The sequence below is a fragment of the Carassius carassius genome, chromosome 2 (genome assembly GCF_963082965.1).
Source record: "Carassius carassius chromosome 2, fCarCar2.1, whole genome shotgun sequence".
Classification (NCBI taxonomy): Eukaryota; Metazoa; Chordata; class Actinopteri; order Cypriniformes; family Cyprinidae; genus Carassius; species Carassius carassius.
The window spans coordinates 32,008,525-32,027,503 of record NC_081756.1 but is presented as its reverse complement, the minus strand read 5'-3'; the positions used below and the strand labels follow the sequence as shown (position 1 = coordinate 32,027,503).

At 40.5% G+C, this 18,979-nt stretch overlaps 2 protein-coding genes across 7 annotated transcripts in view; one reads left to right on the top strand and one right to left on the bottom strand.

The window, feature by feature from the left end:
• LOC132108367 (CREB-regulated transcription coactivator 3-like) overlaps positions 1-10,696 on the top strand; it is a 41,846-nt gene extending 31,150 nt beyond the window's left edge. For 3 of the 6 annotated variants that reach the window (XM_059515081.1, XM_059515072.1, XM_059515103.1), the window contains 9 exons: positions 2,221-2,259; positions 3,541-3,626; positions 4,700-4,749; positions 4,854-5,071; positions 5,783-6,048; positions 6,808-7,062; positions 7,187-7,270; positions 7,355-7,580; positions 8,437-10,696. In XM_059515081.1, coding sequence (XP_059371064.1) covers positions 2,221-2,259; positions 3,541-3,626; positions 4,700-4,749; positions 4,854-5,071; positions 5,783-6,048; positions 6,808-7,062; positions 7,187-7,270; positions 7,355-7,580; positions 8,437-8,642 — 1,430 coding nt within the window. In that variant the 3' untranslated portion in view covers positions 8,643-10,696. The remainder of the gene's footprint in view (positions 1-2,220; positions 2,260-3,540; positions 3,627-4,699; positions 4,750-4,853; positions 5,072-5,782; positions 6,049-6,807; positions 7,063-7,186; positions 7,271-7,354; positions 7,581-8,436) is intronic. The other 3 variants (XM_059515109.1, XM_059515096.1, XM_059515088.1) reach the window with 2 other exon arrangements.
• Positions 1-18,979, bottom strand: part of LOC132097840 (cocaine- and amphetamine-regulated transcript protein-like) — a 284,097-nt gene that overhangs the window by 86,188 nt on the left and 178,930 nt on the right. The gene's annotated exons all lie outside the window — the stretch shown is intronic.

Genomic DNA, 18,979 nt, shown 5'->3' with positions numbered 1-18,979 from the left:
TCTGGTTGTGCATTACTGATGTTTGTTACATATAAACATTGCTTTGCGGATTGTTATGTCCCATCCCTTACTAGAAATCGTACATGTATCATGTGAATTACAGGATTTACATGGTCATGACGTGAAGAATTTATGTATAGTAATCTCATGCCAGCACATACACTACTGTTCAAAGGTTTCGGCTCAATAAGATGCTTTTCTATGTATTAAAAAAAAAAAAAAAAAAAAATATATATATATATATATATATATATATATATATATACCTCATGTCCGTATCACTTTGCCAAATGATTTTAGTTATTTCAAAGGTCCCTACAACAGCAAAAGAACCAAAAACGACTGATGAAGCAAATAATGCTTGATGAAATGTGATGAAAATTACCAATTATTTCCACGTTTTTGCCACAAAATTACATTTAATTATGTGCGGAAATGACATTCTCCCTTTCTCCTGATCTCTCCCATACAAACGCACACGCACACAGTACAGACACACACTCGCTCACACAGAAACATACATGTGCATAGAAATGTGTTGTTAGCACTGGTTTGACGATTTTATCAGTAAAATAGTTTAGCAACTTAAGAGCTATTTGACATTTCATACTTAACGAGGTAATAACGACAGATGCACTTACAGTTTCACTATTAGTCGAGATGCTACACTGTTGAGAGAACTTAGACTCAAGTAATTCACACAAGCTTAATCGCTTTTGCATTCACTCTGTTTATCACTTGCTCTCTCACAGATTGATTTGCAGGCCTTTAGGCTTGAGATTGTGGCTCATCTGAACTGCAGTAAGTCTTTGTTTAGTCAGTAGGTTTGGAGAATGGGATTTGGAGCAAATAAAATGGTCACATGTTCTTGGAGATATGGAGCATTATAACTCAGAGGCCGTCTGTGGCCCAGGGCAGTTGTTTTCTCAGACACTTCAAACTGATATGAAACAGCTTCACTTAAGGACATGGTAGACAGCAGGCATTTAATATCCGTCTGGCGGTTATACACAGAGTTGACTGTGGAGGTGTGCAGTGAGGCTCACGTAATGTGAACAAGTATAAACCAGCCCCTCACATGGGACTAAAGTTTTTCTCGCTTCTGATCCCCTGAAAACAGCAAGACCGTGTTGTAACTGTGTGCCACCTTTAACCACTCGACTCTAACCCTACTGGGATTTATGATTTGACACCATTTATAATAATTAATAAATAGATTTTGATAAGATTTTTCTTTTTTACTCATTTGGTGCAAAATTTTGTTGATTTTGAGTTTACTATACAGATAATTATAGATAAATGTAATTTTTTTTAACATAAGCTATAGAATTTTTTAGGGATTTTACACTTCAAGATAAAACATGACAAAACTCTGGACTCAGTCCAAGGTTTTTCTGTTCTAGTTGTGTCAGTTGTAGTGTTGAATGAGACTCTCGGTGAGGGGGAAATGAGGTGTCGCCGTACTTTTTGTTTGATTCATTGTGCGTCGCAGTTGGGCGTCTGAGAGCGGCAGCTTTGCTGAAGCGGTGGAGCTGGTTGATCTGGCTCTGGGCCCACACTGCATCAGTTCTGGGCCAGCGTCGGCAGAGGAAGCAGAAAGGAGGATTGTTTTCCACAGGATCTCTGTGGTGCATTCGAAACAAAGCCTCTCCATTGATTCACTTTGCACTTGTGGTTACAGATTTCTCCCAGTGTCCTTTTTTTTTGTCCTCTTTTCTTAATGAGCTTGTACACACTAAAAAGTGATTTTCAATTCCCCCCTCTGGAGTTTGAGCCCCCAGTCTTCAGTGGGTGGAGTGAGTGTGTACTCTGAATGACTCATTTCATTGAATCAAATGTTCGTGAGAAGACTGAACTGAACTGAAGATATGTTCAAAAGATTGTTTGTTTTGAAAGAAATCAATGCTTTTATTTAGCAAGGATCCCTTAAAAAAGTGATAGTAAAGATGTTACAAAAGTTTATATTTCAAATAATATTTTCAAATAATATAAATAACTATAATGGATATAATAAATAATAATAATGGAGGGGATTTACCAAGAATAATATTCTCAGGGCATATTTCAATCATATGATTCAATACTACATTTATTGTTCTAATGTCTTCATCCCTGTTGTTGTCATTACTTGCATAAAATATGAAAATATGGTACATGTGTGAGTGAAAAATGATTAACTGCTCTTTGATCTAATTGGCCTTTCTCTTTGTGGTCGTGCAGCCAGCATGAATGAAGCAGAGGTGGACAGTTCTAGAGACGGTAAGTGTGTTATCATGCTTGTTGACGCTCTATCATGTGTTCAGTCAACCAAAAAACAAAGATTCACCCCTTTAATGACAGTACTTCACTGTGGTTTGCTGCAGAGGGTTGATGGATGGTGTTGGTGTCCTCTGCTGGCGGTCCAACTCAGATTACATGTCTCTCAAATAGGACACCATAAGATAACTTAATAAATCTAGCTTTTTTTCTTCGAGTTGTAGGATACAGATTAAGTATTTACTTTCACTCTTTTGTTGACAAAATGAAATTTAAACGATCATTATTTAATGAGTGCCAGGCCGTGGAACACTGGACCAGCTCTATACCCTCTACAGGGAGCTGGAGGGTTCATGGGAGTTCGACATTCGACTGTGTCCCTCGCGGCGGCCTGTGGAGGGTGCTCCGGGAGTATGGGGTCCGGGGCCCTTTGCTAAGGGCTATCCGGTCCCTGTACGACCGGAGCAGGAGCTTGGTTCGTATTGCCAGCAGTAAGTCAGACTTGTTCCCGGTGCGTGTTGGACTCCGGCAGGGCTGCCCTTTGTCGCCGGTTCTGTTCATGATTTTTATGGACAGAATTTCTAGGCGCAGCCAGGGGCCGGAGGGGGTCAGGTTTGGTGACAACACGATTTCGTCTCTGCTCTTTGCGGATGATGTTGTCGTGTTGGCCTCATCAAGCCAGGACCTTCAGCATGCACTGGGACGGTTTGCAGCCGAGTGTGAAGCGGCTGGGATGAGAATCAGCACCTCCAAATCCGAGGCCATGGTCCTCAGTCGGAAAAGGGTGGCTTTACGATTTTCGATTTACCGGTCAATCTACGTTCCTACTCTCACCTATGGTCATGAGCTTTGGGTCACCACCCTTTCTCCACAGGGTGGCTGGGCGATCCCTTAGAGATAGGGTGAGAAGCTCAGTCACCCGGGAGGAGCTCAGAGTAGAGCCGTTGCTCCTCCACATCGAGAGGGGTCAGCTGAGGTGGCTTGGGCATCTGTTCCGGATGCCTCCTGGACGCCTTCCCGGGAAGATGTTCCGGGCACGTCCCACTGGGTGGAGACCCCGGGGAAGACCTAGGACACGCTGGAGAGACTATGTCTCCCGGCTGGCCTGGGAACGCCTCGGTGTCCCCCCAGAAGAGCTGGAGGAAGTGTCTAGGGAGAGGGAAGTCTGGGGTTCTCTGCTTAGACTGCTGCCCCCGCGACCCGGCCCCGGATAAGCGGAAGAAGATGAATGGATGGATGGATGGATGGATTATTTAATGAGGTACTGTCTTTTTTCCTCTGCAGTGTTCTCATTTCCTGCTGTCCCTAATGAGGAGAATCTGCTCGGAGTGAATAAGCCACTGCCAAAACAGTTATGGGAGGCCAAAAAGGTGAGTGCATGAGGGAAAGTAACAACACAATTTGGTCGTGAAATCATAATCGTATCAAGATATCAGATGTGTAACTGTATGAAGGCAGCCTAAAAAAAGAGAGAAAAGTATTGTGTATTGATGTGAATGATTGTGTACTGAAATTAAGTTATATTCTTTTGGTTCTTTATTGTGTTTGAAGTTACATTTATTTGTTCACCCTTTACTCATAAATCTCACTGATGCTGTGCTGTCACTTTCAGTCATTTCCTAACTTTGACCTAGTAAATTGGGTAACTTTGATCTAGAGGAAGTAATTATATTAAAAGTCTGCTTCTAAAAGAATTAGTGATTTTGTTTTTTTCTCCCCTATTGAAACATATATTCCTGGGCAAGAATTTTTTGTACGTGTATATATGTAGAGTGGAACTTTGTTGTCCATGGGGAATTGATCATCGTTTGTTAATTACTGGAATTGAGTGACAGTTGACTGGAGGAATTGAATCTACCTTATTACTCAGTCCTCACGTCAGCGTACACGTCATCAGAGAAGAGATGACATAGTAAGGAGAGGGGCATGTTAAAGTGTGTGTGATTTCACGGGGCATGTGGCTCAAGTGGTAGAGCATTGCGTTAGCAGTGCAAGGTTGTGGGTTTGATTCCCAGGGAATACATGTTAACCACATCAACTCTGGGGACCCACCGGTGGGTCCAATATTGCATATGCCTAATTCTCAAAAAATCTAAATAACAGCTGAAGTGGTTAAGTAAAAACTGTTAGCCTGAATGCACTGTAAGTCACTTTGGATAAAAGCGTCTGCTAAATGCATAAATTAAATTTTAATTTGAAAAACAAATGTTGTGCGTGGATAAGTGATTTATGTTAAACACTGCGACATTCCCTAAGCCAATTGTTTTGATTTCATGGTGACTTTAACTGAATCTTTGTGCTGTTGATTACATTTTAAGTGTTATTAGTATGATGACCTTTTGGTCTTACTAGCTCCAATACTATTTGATTGTCTGTAGATAGCAGTTTGCAAAATGTATCTCTTTGAGTGTGGATATATCATGCGTATGTTGCCTGGTTGCAGGTGCAGTCTCTGTCCTCCCGGCCAAAGTCCTGCGAAGTGCCTGGAATTAAGTAAGTCGAGATAAATTTATGTGCATGTTGATTGATTGGTTGCTTACTAGATATTTGCTGTACATTTAAACATGCTGAAATTGTCCGTCTCTGTTTCTCTGCAGTATATTCCCTTCTCCAGAGCAGAATGCAGGTTTGTCTCACTACCAGGGCACTTTAAACACTGGCGGGTCTCTGCCTGACCTCAGTAACCTGCACTTCCCCTCTCCGCTGCCCACTCCTCTGGACCCCGATGAGGCTGGATATCCCAACCTGAGCGGAGGCAGCAGCACCGGCAACCTCCCCGCAGCCATGATGCATCTGGGCATCGGAAACTCACAAGGTCAGTGGGTTTACTTAATACTGCATAAACAGACACTGCACTGGATTTCACACATGCATAATCTCATTCTCGCACAGTCTAAGAATAAAAAGAGCTTTTGTTTGTGACCGAATCGTTATTCAAGGAGGCTCGTTTGCTGTTAAAGCATCTCCTGGCTTCAAAAGAGTCAGGCTGAACACTCCGCTCTCTGTTTAACGGCACACTGTAGGCTTAAACTGTAGGCGCTTTCTGGGGTATGAATGCCATGTGTTTTCGAAAGGGCCACATCCATGCAGAAGACCACAGCTCTCCTCCTCTATCTTCACCCCTTTTTAAATCCATCCACCATCTGATCGCTCTCTTTGACTTCCATTCTCTTGAGCCTTATTCTTTCCATTCGCTCTCATGTCTGGGAACGGGATGTGCAGGGATGTTTCTGCTGCCCGTTTCAGCTGTGCTGCTATCTGATTGGCCGATCCCCAGAGACACAGCCGACCTTTAACCCCTGAATTGGCTGCTCATAAACAGCTCTTTTCTCTCTCGTTCTCGATGGTCCAGTGACCTGCAGACAATTGCTCAGTGTCTTTTCTGAGGAGTGGACATCAGGACAGGAGCTGGCCTGCACGCAGTGACTCATAAAGCAATTATTGGCTTTTCTCGGTTTCATTAAGGCAGTTCAAGATGCACTTTTAACCCCTGAAGCTGATTATGTCATGTTTGTTGTCCTCTTAGGGCTGTCATCCTCTCTAAGCAACCCTTCGATCCAGGCGTCCCTCACCAACTCTCAGCTACACTCATCTCTCAGCAATCCATCAATCCACACATCTCTGCGTCTCTCCTCGCTGTCCAACCCTCCTCCGACGGGCATGGCGAGTTCACCCAGGAGACGGCCAGCCCCCATTAGTCCCCTGACACTCTCTCCGGGGGGCGATCAGAGGCGAAGCCTGGGCAAGCAGCTTTCCCCGACAATGTCACCCTCTCTCTCTCCGATCACACAGGTAAAAAAAAGTGCTCATTAAAAGTGCTCTTCATGATTATGTTCTTTAGTTCTTCTGTAGTATCTTTACTCAATCCTTATCCAGAACATCACCGGCTTCTTGTATTAAACTGCTTACAGGGCTCCAGAGTGTCTCTAATGTGGTTAGTCTTTTCAGGAGTATGAATAAAAAAGGAAAAATTATGCTCTACAGTTTTCTGCTGTGAATGCTGAAAGGCGAACAATCAAATGTGTGGTGATACATCTCTACCGATTGAACCACACAGCACGGTCCAATTATAAACATGGCATGAGTGTATAGCAAAGGGTCTTTGGATGGCTGCCCACTGATCAGTTTTGACCTTGCAAGGGTTTATAACAGATTTCTGTGTTAAATTTAATTGGTTGCACTGAGCAACACTGTTCAAATTGGTCTGGACTTTGTGGCACAATCATTTGAATTCAACACAGAATTATTTGCCACAAAAGGTTATGTATTCGTTTTATACTCACTCATGTCATTCCATTCAAAAATACAGTAAAAAAAAAATAAATAATAATAAATACATTTAAATAAATAAATAAAAAATGTTTTGTAACGTACCGAAATCAGATGCTTCTCTGTATAATATTACAGCAGCCACAGAGAAATCAAGACAGAAATCATATGGAATCAAGAGCTTGGGAATCAAAATGTAGTCTAATTGAAGTAGGAAGTAGGTGTTCTGTAGTGTACCGTAGCTAAGCTCCGGTACTTTCCTAACTTTCCTATTCTCATTAGGGTGTTGCCTTGGACACCAGAAACTTGCCGATGGAGCCGCCCCCTCCCTACCCCCTTTACCAGCAAACCCAGCAGCCCATGCAGCAGCAGCAGCAGCATCAGCAGCAACCTCCTCCCCAGTCCCATCCGTCTATGCAGCAGAGCTCCCAGCATCCAGGGGTGCAGCAACGACAAACAGGTGGCCAACAGCAGCAGCAGCAGCACCAGCCTGTGTCCCCGCTGCAGAGCGTCCCGCTCGACTTTAATTCCAGTGCTGTGAGTTCCCATTGAAATATTAGTTGAAACAGGGATCTCAGGAGAATAACTAATATTCAGCCGTTACAGATGATGGTTATTCTTGACTGAATAGGAAAACACTGAATCTTGTTTTTGCTTTCAGCACAACAGCATGGGGGGATTTTTTAATGATCCCTTTATGGAGCTGCAGTTTTCTGGACGTCAGTCCAAGTGTTCGTCCTATCAGGTAAAGATATGATCTCTGATTCCTAACTTGGTCATGTTTTGTCTTATAAACGGTGTAACAAATATGTTGTGTGTGTTTGAACAGCAGGATCAGTATAATATGTTGGAGAATGTGATGAGCTCTGTGGCTGGAGGATTTGACCCTTCCTCCAACCTCTACTACTCCCAGGCTGCCCTCATGGGCTTGGGCGGCAGCCATGGAAACCTGCAAGACCACCTTCAGATGAGGTCCAATACGCTCTACTCTAATTGTGGAGGAGGAGTGCCCAACATCATCCTTACAGGTTGGGATGATCAGACAGCAGGTCGTTGTGAGTCATTAGGAGAATTTACCCTCTTTGGTTTTCATCCTTGTGCCCTGCTTGCAAAGCACAAACTCTGATTCTTAACACAAGTGTCATTCATGGACTCTTGTTTTATACAACTGCCAATAGAATGTAAATGGCAAAAACAAGGAAATGTCACATTCACAAGAAATTGTGTTGACTATAACATAGTCGTCCAACAGTTGACTACCGTTCGTTCCATATCATTATGTAAGTGACATACAAGTAGGATTTCAGTAAAATAAAGATTCAGAGTTTTGTTTTAATAGCAAGTGTTTGTTTTATTTCTCATATTTTTTAGATAACTGGTATCAGTCGCAGGCAGGTTTGGTAAATAGTTTGCCTGGTCTTAAGTAAATGATGAACCTACTTAAAGAGGTTGTTCCACGTTATTAAAGTAGTCAAGTTTCTCATGCAGTATGTGGAGGAAGAAAGATCTTTCTGAAGATGGAAAGCATGAAAACGACTAATATTTTGAAAAAAAATTATCAAACTGTCAAAATATTCGTGAGTGAATCAGAACATAGAATAACTCGATCAGATGAAGGCTTATTAGGAAAGTTTTCTGTCAAATGAATTAATTGTATTAAAAGGGCGGCATTTGAGCAGCAAGCAGGTATTTGAAGCTTCTGGTGTCTCTGGACTCTCAAGAATCTCTCCAATTGATCGATTGAGTATATAGGTGGATTCTTTAAGGCTGATTACTTGACTAGGCATATAGGGAACCTATATTATTTTTTTCAATATTTCACATCTTATTTTATTAAAGAAGTATTTCATATCTTCTTTCACATCTCGTGTACTACTCGCTCACAGTTCTGCTGTTTTTGTTCTCTCTCAGACGACTCCAATCCCAGCCTCTCTAAGGACATCAGCAGCATGTTGTCTGCGGTACCAGAGTGTTTGGACTCAGAGGGGGTTTTTCCACTGGAGGATGAACTACGTATTGAGCCTCTCAGTCTGGATGGACTTAGCATGCTCAGTGACCCTGATATGGTCCTCCCTGACCCCTCAGTAGAGGACAGCTTTCGCAGCGACAGACTTTGAAGAGCCACATTTATGCATGTATACATTTATACATACAAGTCCACGGACGTGACGACTGAAGCACAGAACCTATAGCACTCAGATTCCTATAAACATAAAAATACCTTTACATTTTTTTAAACACAAAGCGCATGCATAAACACTACATGCTGATATAAAGTGAATCAGCATGTTCGCATGAGTCACCCAGACGCCGTCTCTCAGTGGCCGCCATTGCTCAGCATGCTCCATCTGCCTCCCAAGACACCGATCATCACTCAACAGATGTGTGAAACCAATCTGGATGCTTCACACGTGCTTTGACAAACAAACAAACATGCATGAGCACATGAACCTGCCGTGCATCTAGTGACAATCACGACACCGAAGCCATAGCAATGCCAAACCGATGCTTTGATCAGGCTTTTGCATTGCTGGTCTGATTCAAAGCCATGCAACCAAAACAAAATGAATGTGCTTGTTTTACACATTGCTTTTTGATTGGTATCAGAAGGTCACACCAGCTTTCAGTAACATTTCGGTAGCAGCAAAAGGATGGGACCGTCCTGAATGTGGAGACGGTGCGAAGATGTCAATATGACGTGTAATGGAACAGAAGTAGTCGACAGCCGGCCTAATACCAGCCCATATTGATGCACCAAATGCTGTGATATGAGACACCAGCAGGATGGGTTGAGCCTTCCCCCCTCGCCACACCACCCGAACTCTGTTTCAATCCCAAGACCAGAACATGTTCGGGGTAATGAACCGTCTGCCTCGGGCTACTGAGTAGCAACGGTCTCTGGTGTCACTGCCTGAAGTTTAGAGCACGCTTAGCAAACCGCATGATAATCAGCGATTACATTGATGAGCCAAAGCCACTCATACACGCCCCAGGCTGTGAAACCCCAGTCCCTCCTTCAGAATGTGGCCAGTGCCCTTTATTCAGATGACAGGAGATGAGAATTCAATGAATTATACCTCTCCCCCTGCACAGTCGCCTACTATAAAGAGAGAGGGGGGGGAGGGTGTAGAAGATGTGTATAGAGCATTATTTAGCATATTTTTGGTATAAAAAGAAAAACTATAAAAGAGAGCTTTGCCACTTATATATATATGCCTCACAATTTTCTGACTAGAATGTATTTTTAAACAGAAAAAGGGCAAATTGTTTACAAAGATAACGTTTAAGAACTACGAATTGTGAGTAGGCGCTGAAATTTGTATGATTTTGGTATAAATCTAAAAGAAAGAAAAAAAAAACATTTGTATTTGGCTGTTATTGATCCAGTCCATAGTTTGCGAATAGAAGCTTTGGCTATGCAGAACTTTAGCACAGGGCTGTCTCAGACGGCTGGAACAATCTAGACCATAAAAAGGAACTGTTTTACTTGTATATTTACTATATTTCTTTGTGCTTATTTCAGATTTTATACCGACTTGTAATGCAGCTTCTAATATGTCAGTTGTATTTGTACTGTTCATGTTCTCTCCCTTTGAACTTTCGTTGTGGACATCTTTCTTGAACGTCTGTTGTGATGGTATTTGTCACCGTTGTTCAGCATGGGCCCTCTCTCTGCAGCTCTGATCCTTGTGAGGGATTTTTAAGAGAAAAAAAACACTTTGGGATTTTAAAAATGTTTTAAAAGGTGTGATTTGTGGACTTGGGACATATTTATCATTGTTATTGCTCATGTTGAAGTTTGCACTGATCTGAACAAAATTGATCTGTTGGTTTTAAGCAGCAGTTTTTCTTTCTCTTGCCTTCTCAGCATGTTATGCATGTGAGGACTTTGAAATGAATGCAATATATTTTGTGAATTACTAGATTCAAATGACCAAATATTTTGAGATGAAGAAAGATGTCTAAATATAGTTCAGGAATGTTTTTTTTTTCACCATATCGTGAGTCATTTTATGCCCATCTCTTGCCTCTTGACTGCCAGATCTGGGCAAAAAACTGTTCTCTGTTCCCTCTTCTATTTGTGTTTATCTGTGTAGCTTTCTATTCCACTTCCAGAGGTTGGTGATAGAAAGCAATAACAACGTTATCTGTGTGCCATGTCCACAATTTTATTCATCCAGGTCATTACAGAGTTTTGAGTTCAAAACCATCTTGTTGTCAAATCAATCAAGTTACTTTTACTACAAATCTTCCTCCTTTTTTTTTTTTTTTTTTTTTTTGTGCATTGTTCATTGTGGTCCAAGTAGGCGAGAAGAGAGGATGATTGACACAAGCAGCGATTTAAGGTGAGGTTACATTAGCTAAATTCTGTGGGTAAAAAAGGTCCATTGTCTTGTTTTCTGCTGAAAATTCCCAATTGCATAGATTTCTGTTAAAATGACTGGATTCACCCCATGAAAATTAGCCGAACAACGTAAATATAAAGCCCTGGATCTAATATTTGATAAATCTGGTCCCCCGTGTACCAAAGGTTTCATTTCATTTTGTAACATTGTTCTTGTGGTCTTCTTTAAGAGAACATACTGTTTAAGAGGGGTGAAAACAGAAGTGCTGGGCTTTTGAGCATGTTTTGCTGCATCCTGTTTCTGCAACAAAAAATATAGTTATATAACAAACATCTTTTTATCATCTCTCTCATTGTGTCATCTTCTCAGTTAAATTTGAAATGTTTCATGAATATTAACAGTGGCATCATATTGTATAATCTTCGGTGTTTCATTGGGTCTGATGGTTTGTTTCTGCCTCAGATGACATGAGAGAATCTGTTCCCATCATTCATTCTATCTCTCTGGAAGGAGTTTTTGTCTGCTCCTGCCTTTTTCTTGTAATTTACCATTTGTTAACCCTCTGGGTGTGCGGTGATGCTCTTTTTAACCCCCCTTCTGTATTTCCAGGCCCTGTGCTCTAATTGCAAAAAAAGTTGTTTATTGGCTTTTTTTTTAAAATGTAGTCTTCATAACAAGATATTAGTTAATGTTTCTTGTGTTTATAGAAGGAATTCTTTTTTTCTTTGTTTTTGTCTTTTTTAATGTCACCTTTAAAAAATGTACAGTTCTATTATTTAAAAATATATATTTTCTTGTCCACTAGTGTTACTTCCTTTTTTCTTTTTTTTTAATATGCCATATAAAAATCTTTCTTTTTGTGATATTACAGATTTACTAAACCAGTGGTTTTCAATCCCAAGCCTAGGGCGCCACAGCACTTCCTTATTTAACACACGTGATTGAGATCATTAGCAGAGATCCATGTGAGATGTACAAAATACACAGTGCTGAGTCCCCAGACTGAAAACCTCTGTATTACACCACAAGGTGTTTGGTTTGTGAAGTATATTATAGTGCTTTCCTTTTGATTTAATATAAACAAATAAAACTCTTTACTGGCTCAGACATCTGCTGTGGATTTTCATTTCTGTCACATTAACTCTTTGGTGTAAGCCGTTTTCTCTCCACTTGTTGTCTTTTTTATGCTCAACCACTAGATGGAGGCAGTAAGACACTTGTGCCATCCGTAGATAAAGTACTAAAGGCAATGATGCAGAAAAATGACTAATAAAAACGCTATGCTATAGTGAGAAACCCCTGAGCCTTAACAATAAAAAATTATAGTTCACCCAGAAATTGAAATTGTGCCCATGCTGTTCCAAACCTGTATGTACACAAGATATGATATTTTGAAAAGTATTAGTACTGAAGAAAGAGTCGTTCAGGTTTGGAAGGACATGAGGAGGAACAAATGATTGCAGATTTCTGTGGTACAGTATATGCAGCGCTCTTTTGTAAGACAATGAAGGTTTGAATTCCTGTGCATCCAGATGAAATATCATCTGCTTTGACTTCGCTGATCAGCTAGCCTCTGGTATCTGGTAATACAAAGCATGACACCATTATATATTATCTAGTGCTGGTACAAACCAAAGTGGGCTGGTGCTGTATAGATGTTTTTATAATGTGTGAACAGTCTGTCTCGTTCTAATGAAGCAAAACGTATAACATGCCTCAAATATGTGGAGAGATGCCCTGGCAAGCCTTTCATTACTGTGATACCTTACGATAATGGATTTTAAAACCCAGGTAGCACAGTAATAACACGTTGGACAGCAGTGAGAGGAAGGGCATGATAAGAGCCTGCAAATCTCTTTCACCGCTGGAATTCACATAAACTCTCACAAGGCCAGCTATCGCTCCCTCCTCCCCGGTTTCCTGACGCCAAGCTGAATTTTCTTTCACTTTTTGTGTCTTAATTAAAAGAGTCAGGAGCAGAGCAGATCTGGTCAGAGCAGATCTCGCCCATCGCCTTTTCATAGGTTGTGACTGTTTTCTGTGTGCTACACTACACTTTCCTCTTGATTCCCACCTGGCAGGCCACGTTGTTAATTGAACGCAGGAACTGACGTCTGATGACTAAACTTCAGTTTCTAAAGCCGACATCAGTTTGACATAGAATACTGACGGTAGCTGATGTTGATATTTTTCTGGTTTCGCACATTTTATGTACATAGCCAACAGTATGTCCAACGCTGGAGTCCAAAGTCTTTCTTACCTTATTTTGACACCCAGTACTTGTTGGGCTCTTTCCATACATTTTTGCTTTTGACTGTATAAGGAATCTCCAGAGATGTTTTATACAGCTCAGTCCTTCAAGTTCTTTCTGTTATCTACATCCAGAGTGCTTTTTATCGTGTCTACATTCTAGAGCTTAATTATCTCAATTGCAGCTAGATAAATACCATTTTAATCTCAAGCAGGGAGTGAGAGAATTATAATATTGAGAAAATGTTTATTTAATTTTTTTTTCCCCTTGCGTGTCCCTTCTTAGTTTAATGAATGGTTCAATTAAGTTATTTTGTTATTATTTAGGGCGGATGCCAGCAACTCCTTGTCCTGGAGACTTGTGACCTCTGACTGCAGCTGAACGTGAGGATGACCACAAACACATCAGTTCAGTGTGTTCTGATTGATGAAATATAAACCGCTTTAAATCACACATTCAAAGGAACCAGACTATTTTCTTTCTTACTAATTCTTATATTTTGTTTTTGTAGATAGCCGCTCGCACCTCAACCCTCACTGGGCTTGTTAAATCAGTTCAAACCCTCGGGATGTGTGCTGTCGGGATTTAGCAGAGTTCTTTCGGGAGCTTTTCTTACTTTATACTCACTAATTGCTTTGCCTCATTCAGCACGTAGCTTTCAGCTCTCTGCTGATTTGTTTTAATTCTCACTGCATTTCAAACTTTAAGGTTAACTGTTCTCCACTAAAGTACTAGCTTTTTTTCTTCAGATCTCCATACTCTCAGGAGCCACATGTTTCTTTTGTACAGTCATGTCTGATAATACTTGATAAATTTTGCTGTCACAACTTCCTCATTATGTTTCTAATTTGTAACACTGTTCAATTCAGTTAAATGTAAAAAGCCATGTAATAGGCAGGGTAATGGGCAGTCAGTTGTTATTGCAAAATAAACGTGACGAGGTGATCAGAAACCCAATGTGTAGCGGATCTGTAGTGTAGTTAATTAGTGACTGACTTGAGTGAATCAATGTGCTCTGTGTTGCATTGTTGCCTTTATTCAGCTTCAAAGTGACTTCACTGCATCATTTACCTAAAGGAGGTTTGATCATGGCTAATTATACAGTCAGGCTGGACTAATTTTGAATTTGTTGCAGGTCCTCTAAGATCTTTTTTTCCTGATGAATGTGTCGTTCTTCTTAGAAGTCTGGAAAGTAAGTAAGCAAGAGCTGATTTAGGTCCACTTCCCCGACAGACTATAGGTCCGTCATTCATTTGCCACCCAGTATTATAAACAAAGGGGGTGAGTGCCTTTTCCACAGTTCATTCAGAAACCGTGTGTGGACATGACTGCTCTTTTTCCGGCTTCTGTTTCATTCTCAATAGTATCCCAAAAAAATCAACACACAGTTACAACAGCAAGTCCATTAATAACTTTTAATTCAAAGAGCAACACATACATTTAGCACAGTCATCCAGCTGCTTCTGGGTTCTTGGCTTATAATAGATTGGCTTAGTGGTAACAGAAATAGCCAACACTGATGTACTAGGATCAGCTAACTTAATACTAAATTTAACTGATATTTATGGGAAATAAATTCAATTGAAAGATGTTACTTTCCTAAGATAATCAATCCAGTTATCGGTTAAAGAATTTTACTTTTACTTTTTTGGTTTGCTAAATTCTTTATTCTTAATTTCATTCTACCATTGTTACATGTTATGACAAAACAGGCCGATTTAACCCATGACAGCCAACTGAACTGACCGACATGCTAACAGAGGATCATCTTTCACAAACGTGTCTACAGACACAAACACTGACACTGTAATCACTGACTTGACCCAGAGACAGTTTATAAGAGACATGCCACTTCCTCAATCCTCAATACAACTACATTAGGAAAACCCGTAACGGCAAAGATGGCGGTTGTGTGCACATGTCCCGCCCCTCCCGTTGGAAAGCCAATCATCTGCTTTTAACAGCCAAGCCAGGAAAACATTTAAGCCTATTGTCTGGTTCCACTGACGTATGCGCACAGTTCAGGAACCCTTGCGCATGCGTAGTAAAGGTATAACCTGTGGGGAAAAAGGAGTTTTAAACCTTATTTTGGGGCAAAATCATCAAATTTTTTCAGCAATTTTTTATCATATTTCACTGCTGTTTCTATACATGCTGTTTTTATGTCCCGGTGACCAGTGAAAGTGCAGTTCTGACTCTCTGCCCATTCATTTAGATAGGAGCTGGTCCTCTTGTTATTCTGAAATAGCTGCCCGGAGGCGTTGCCAAGATGGCAGGCGAGTGGCACGACTTGCCTGAAAGGACTTTGCTTGACCTTTAGTTGAGTCAGAGCACAGCTGTGTTTAAACACTGTGTTTTATGAAGATACTCGGAAGTGGTTTATTCACCCCAATCTCCTCAGGTCCCCTTCATTTGTCAAACTACTGTGTTTCTCAAGGACCTCACATAAGAAAATGTGGTGGAATGGCTGAACTTGTGTTTAATAGTCCTAGAGTGTCAGTAAATCTCTGCACATAGATGTTTGATAAAATCAGGGCCGGAACTCCATAGTTTATCATGACAACTCTTGGGATATAGTTTGCACAGCCATGCTGCTGCAACATGTGGACATGTGGAGCTGGGGGAGGTGGAGGGTGTCAAAAGAACTCTGCACTGCAGGAGCAGGGGTGTGTTCCACTTCGTTTTTAGAAACACACTCACAAACTTCCCTAAGCACTTATTTTCTGTGCAGTCTCAACCTCCACCAAAGTGCGTTCCACTTGACTGAGGAAACGAGTCACCTAATACAGTATGTATACTACATGCAGCTCCATATAACACAATGCAACATGATTGTGACGATACAGCAGATCACAATAATTTTACATCATCACGCACAACTATAGGAATTATTTTGAGATGTAACTGTGTATTTTGTGATATAACTGCTTAAAACTTGTTGCTACCTCAAGCTGACTGTTACACAGTAGTTAGGGATGGAGCTTAACTCTACAGTAAAGTGGACCTGAAGGCCAGAGTTGAGAACCCCTGGTTTATTGTATTATTATTTTTTTGTAAATTTAATTTAAATGATTTTCTCCAATAGCCCAAGCATTCTTGATCAAAGGCTTAGGACATTCCAGTTCAACCAAGTGCAAGGATTCTGCCAGAAGTGGGTGCTTCTGCAACATAAACAATGACCTGAATAAGGCCCATGAGGCAAAATAGACCAATCAGCTTGTGCTCTGTAGTGAACAATGTGATTGCTAGAAGATTACGGAGCCATCAGCATGTGCCATATAGAGTTTAATGACAGAAATAGATATTTATCAAACACACATTGAGCATGAAGTGAAAGCATGGACAGAGAGACAGTAGTCATTTGAGTACGGTCACTGTGGGCATCACTGAGAGGAAATATGTATTTAATGACTACAAGGGAAATTCCCTTTCAGTGTTGTTTTTGTGAATGACATTTGACAGTTATTTAATCTTTTTTTTTTTGTATTCATTCATTTTTGCCTCCCGCACTCTTTTTTTGTCATGGTGTTGGTGCAGATTTCAGGTTCAGATGGGGGAAAAAAACCTCGCACATCTGCTGCCCTCTGGGCTTTCACACTGTGAGATTATTCCAGCTACTAAGCAGCTGTTCTATATTTTAACCTTTAGCTGATGATCCTCTGAGATTTCATTCCAAATCACTCAGCTGTTTACATCATGATGAGCAGAGCCTCGTATGAAATACCTTCTGGGTTAAAATAGTGGACGTGTTTGTTAATTTTCCTATTAAACTCAATTCAAGCCAGAACATTGTGTGGGGAAAGTGCTCTCTGAGCTAAAACGTCATGGAACGATCTGTCAACACACATTTAGTGGATTTCTGTTCCTCACTACTAGGAATGAAGCAAAGTTTGTAAAGCTATGCAATCCTCCAGAGACTTGTTATCATCACGTGTGCTATCTAGCTCACAAGGACTATCCCAAAACAGCCCTCATCATGTAGCCATTCCACTCTCGCATACTGCACACAGGGAATGGATTCATTCACACTGTGGGATACATCAATACTGCCGCTAATAAACAGCGTGCAAGTTGAAGGCTAGTCAGGTTGCCAGGGCAACTTTGCACTTTCTGAATGCAGACGAGTTGTGTACAGAACAAGAGAGAATGTGTAAACTAGCTGCTGTTTGTATATCATACACAGCAAACATGTATATGGTTGAATGTTATGCTTGTATATGGAGTGGTTTATATGTTTAGATGTCTCTTCATTAGACTTTTGCACTCAGTAACCCCGTTCTGAAAATAAGCTTACCCTTATTGTTTTTTGAATTAAGAGTGTCAGTTGCGCCGCATTACTGGCATTCACTACTCCGTACCGTGGCCTCATGGGGTAGATAGTAAAGTGTCCTGTTCAGAATAGGTCACTGGGTACTTTTTGCCTATTGTTTTTTGAATACTGGATTTGGGCATACTACTCCTTTCACATGCTGTTTTTACCTACAGTACCATGTAGGGAAATATGCAGCCATAAGTCACTTGTTTGTTCCTGAATGAATCAGTATTTTAAACTAATGGGTTGAATAAATTTTTCAGTGACTCACTTTTTGCCACCCACAGGTGTTATGACTTAACATGCAGAAAGACAATATGATCCCACTCATATACTTTAATTTGCTTCAGAAAAAGATGTTGGTGCACTGTGTCAAGGATTCTGTTGGCAAAACCACAAGTTGAGTACAGCTGTGTCGGGTTTACAAGGATTACACACATGCATGGAACTCTGCAACTCTGTCATTCCCAGGATTTTTATTCCTTTGTATTATGGTTAGTTACTAAATCATTTTTGTTTTTCTGATTGACCAGTCAAGTGGTTATTGATGGAGTTATACATCTCTGACCTGGAGAAATAAAGAATGAATAAAAATATGAAAGTATATAGATACAAGTGAAGGTCAACAAACCTGAAGATGCACTTTGGTCTGTTCAATGCAGCATCCACTGGGACTGCTTCTCCAAACTGCTAAACATTCAGTTTTTAAGAAACATTTTGTTGAGCAGTCGCACAAATCTCCATCATATCAAGGAATGTTTATATTTTCAAACTGAAATCTCTATGCTTGAATGCACTATATGGCTATCTATCTAAGTAATTTGTAATTTGCTTAAGTAAAAACGAAAACCCCCAAAATGAATCATTATCATTTAGACATTTGTACATGTTTCGAACAACTTCAGGATGAGGAAATGATGACACATTTTTTTGGTTGAATTATTCCTTTGGCTGTGAATCAGAGGTTGACTTTGTTCATTGAGGAGCATAAAGATGTGATACACTTGCTAAAGACATTTATCTGCAAGCTGAAACTTGCCATTCGAGGCTCTGGGGCACTTTATGATCATGCTAAAGTGCTTAGTAGAGTAGCATCGCTTTCTTTTTTGTTTTGTTTTTTAAATCAAAGTACCTAGAGACAAGAGACCTAACAATGCCTGGGTCTGTGGTTTGTATGTGATGATCCATTGCAGCTGATAGAGGAGTTATTTTAGGGTCTGTTTCCATGGTCATGATTGGAGTCTGCAGGAGAGCTCAATATAACCGCAGCCACTTGTTGAGCTGTGGCCTGTCATTGTTCTGATATTTCTAAACATCTAGAAAACAGTGACAAATTTCCAGTAATTTGTATCATATCTGCCTTTTGTCATCCACATGAAGAATGTTTCTAACTACACAGGTTATCTTACCATTATATTTAGACATGATTGCTGCGGAGCGATTTCCTTCCATCAGTAACTGATAGTATATTGATTAAATATCATTTTATACATTTATAGGGTTATACATCACACGAAGATCACCTAACCGTATTTTGTTTTGAAA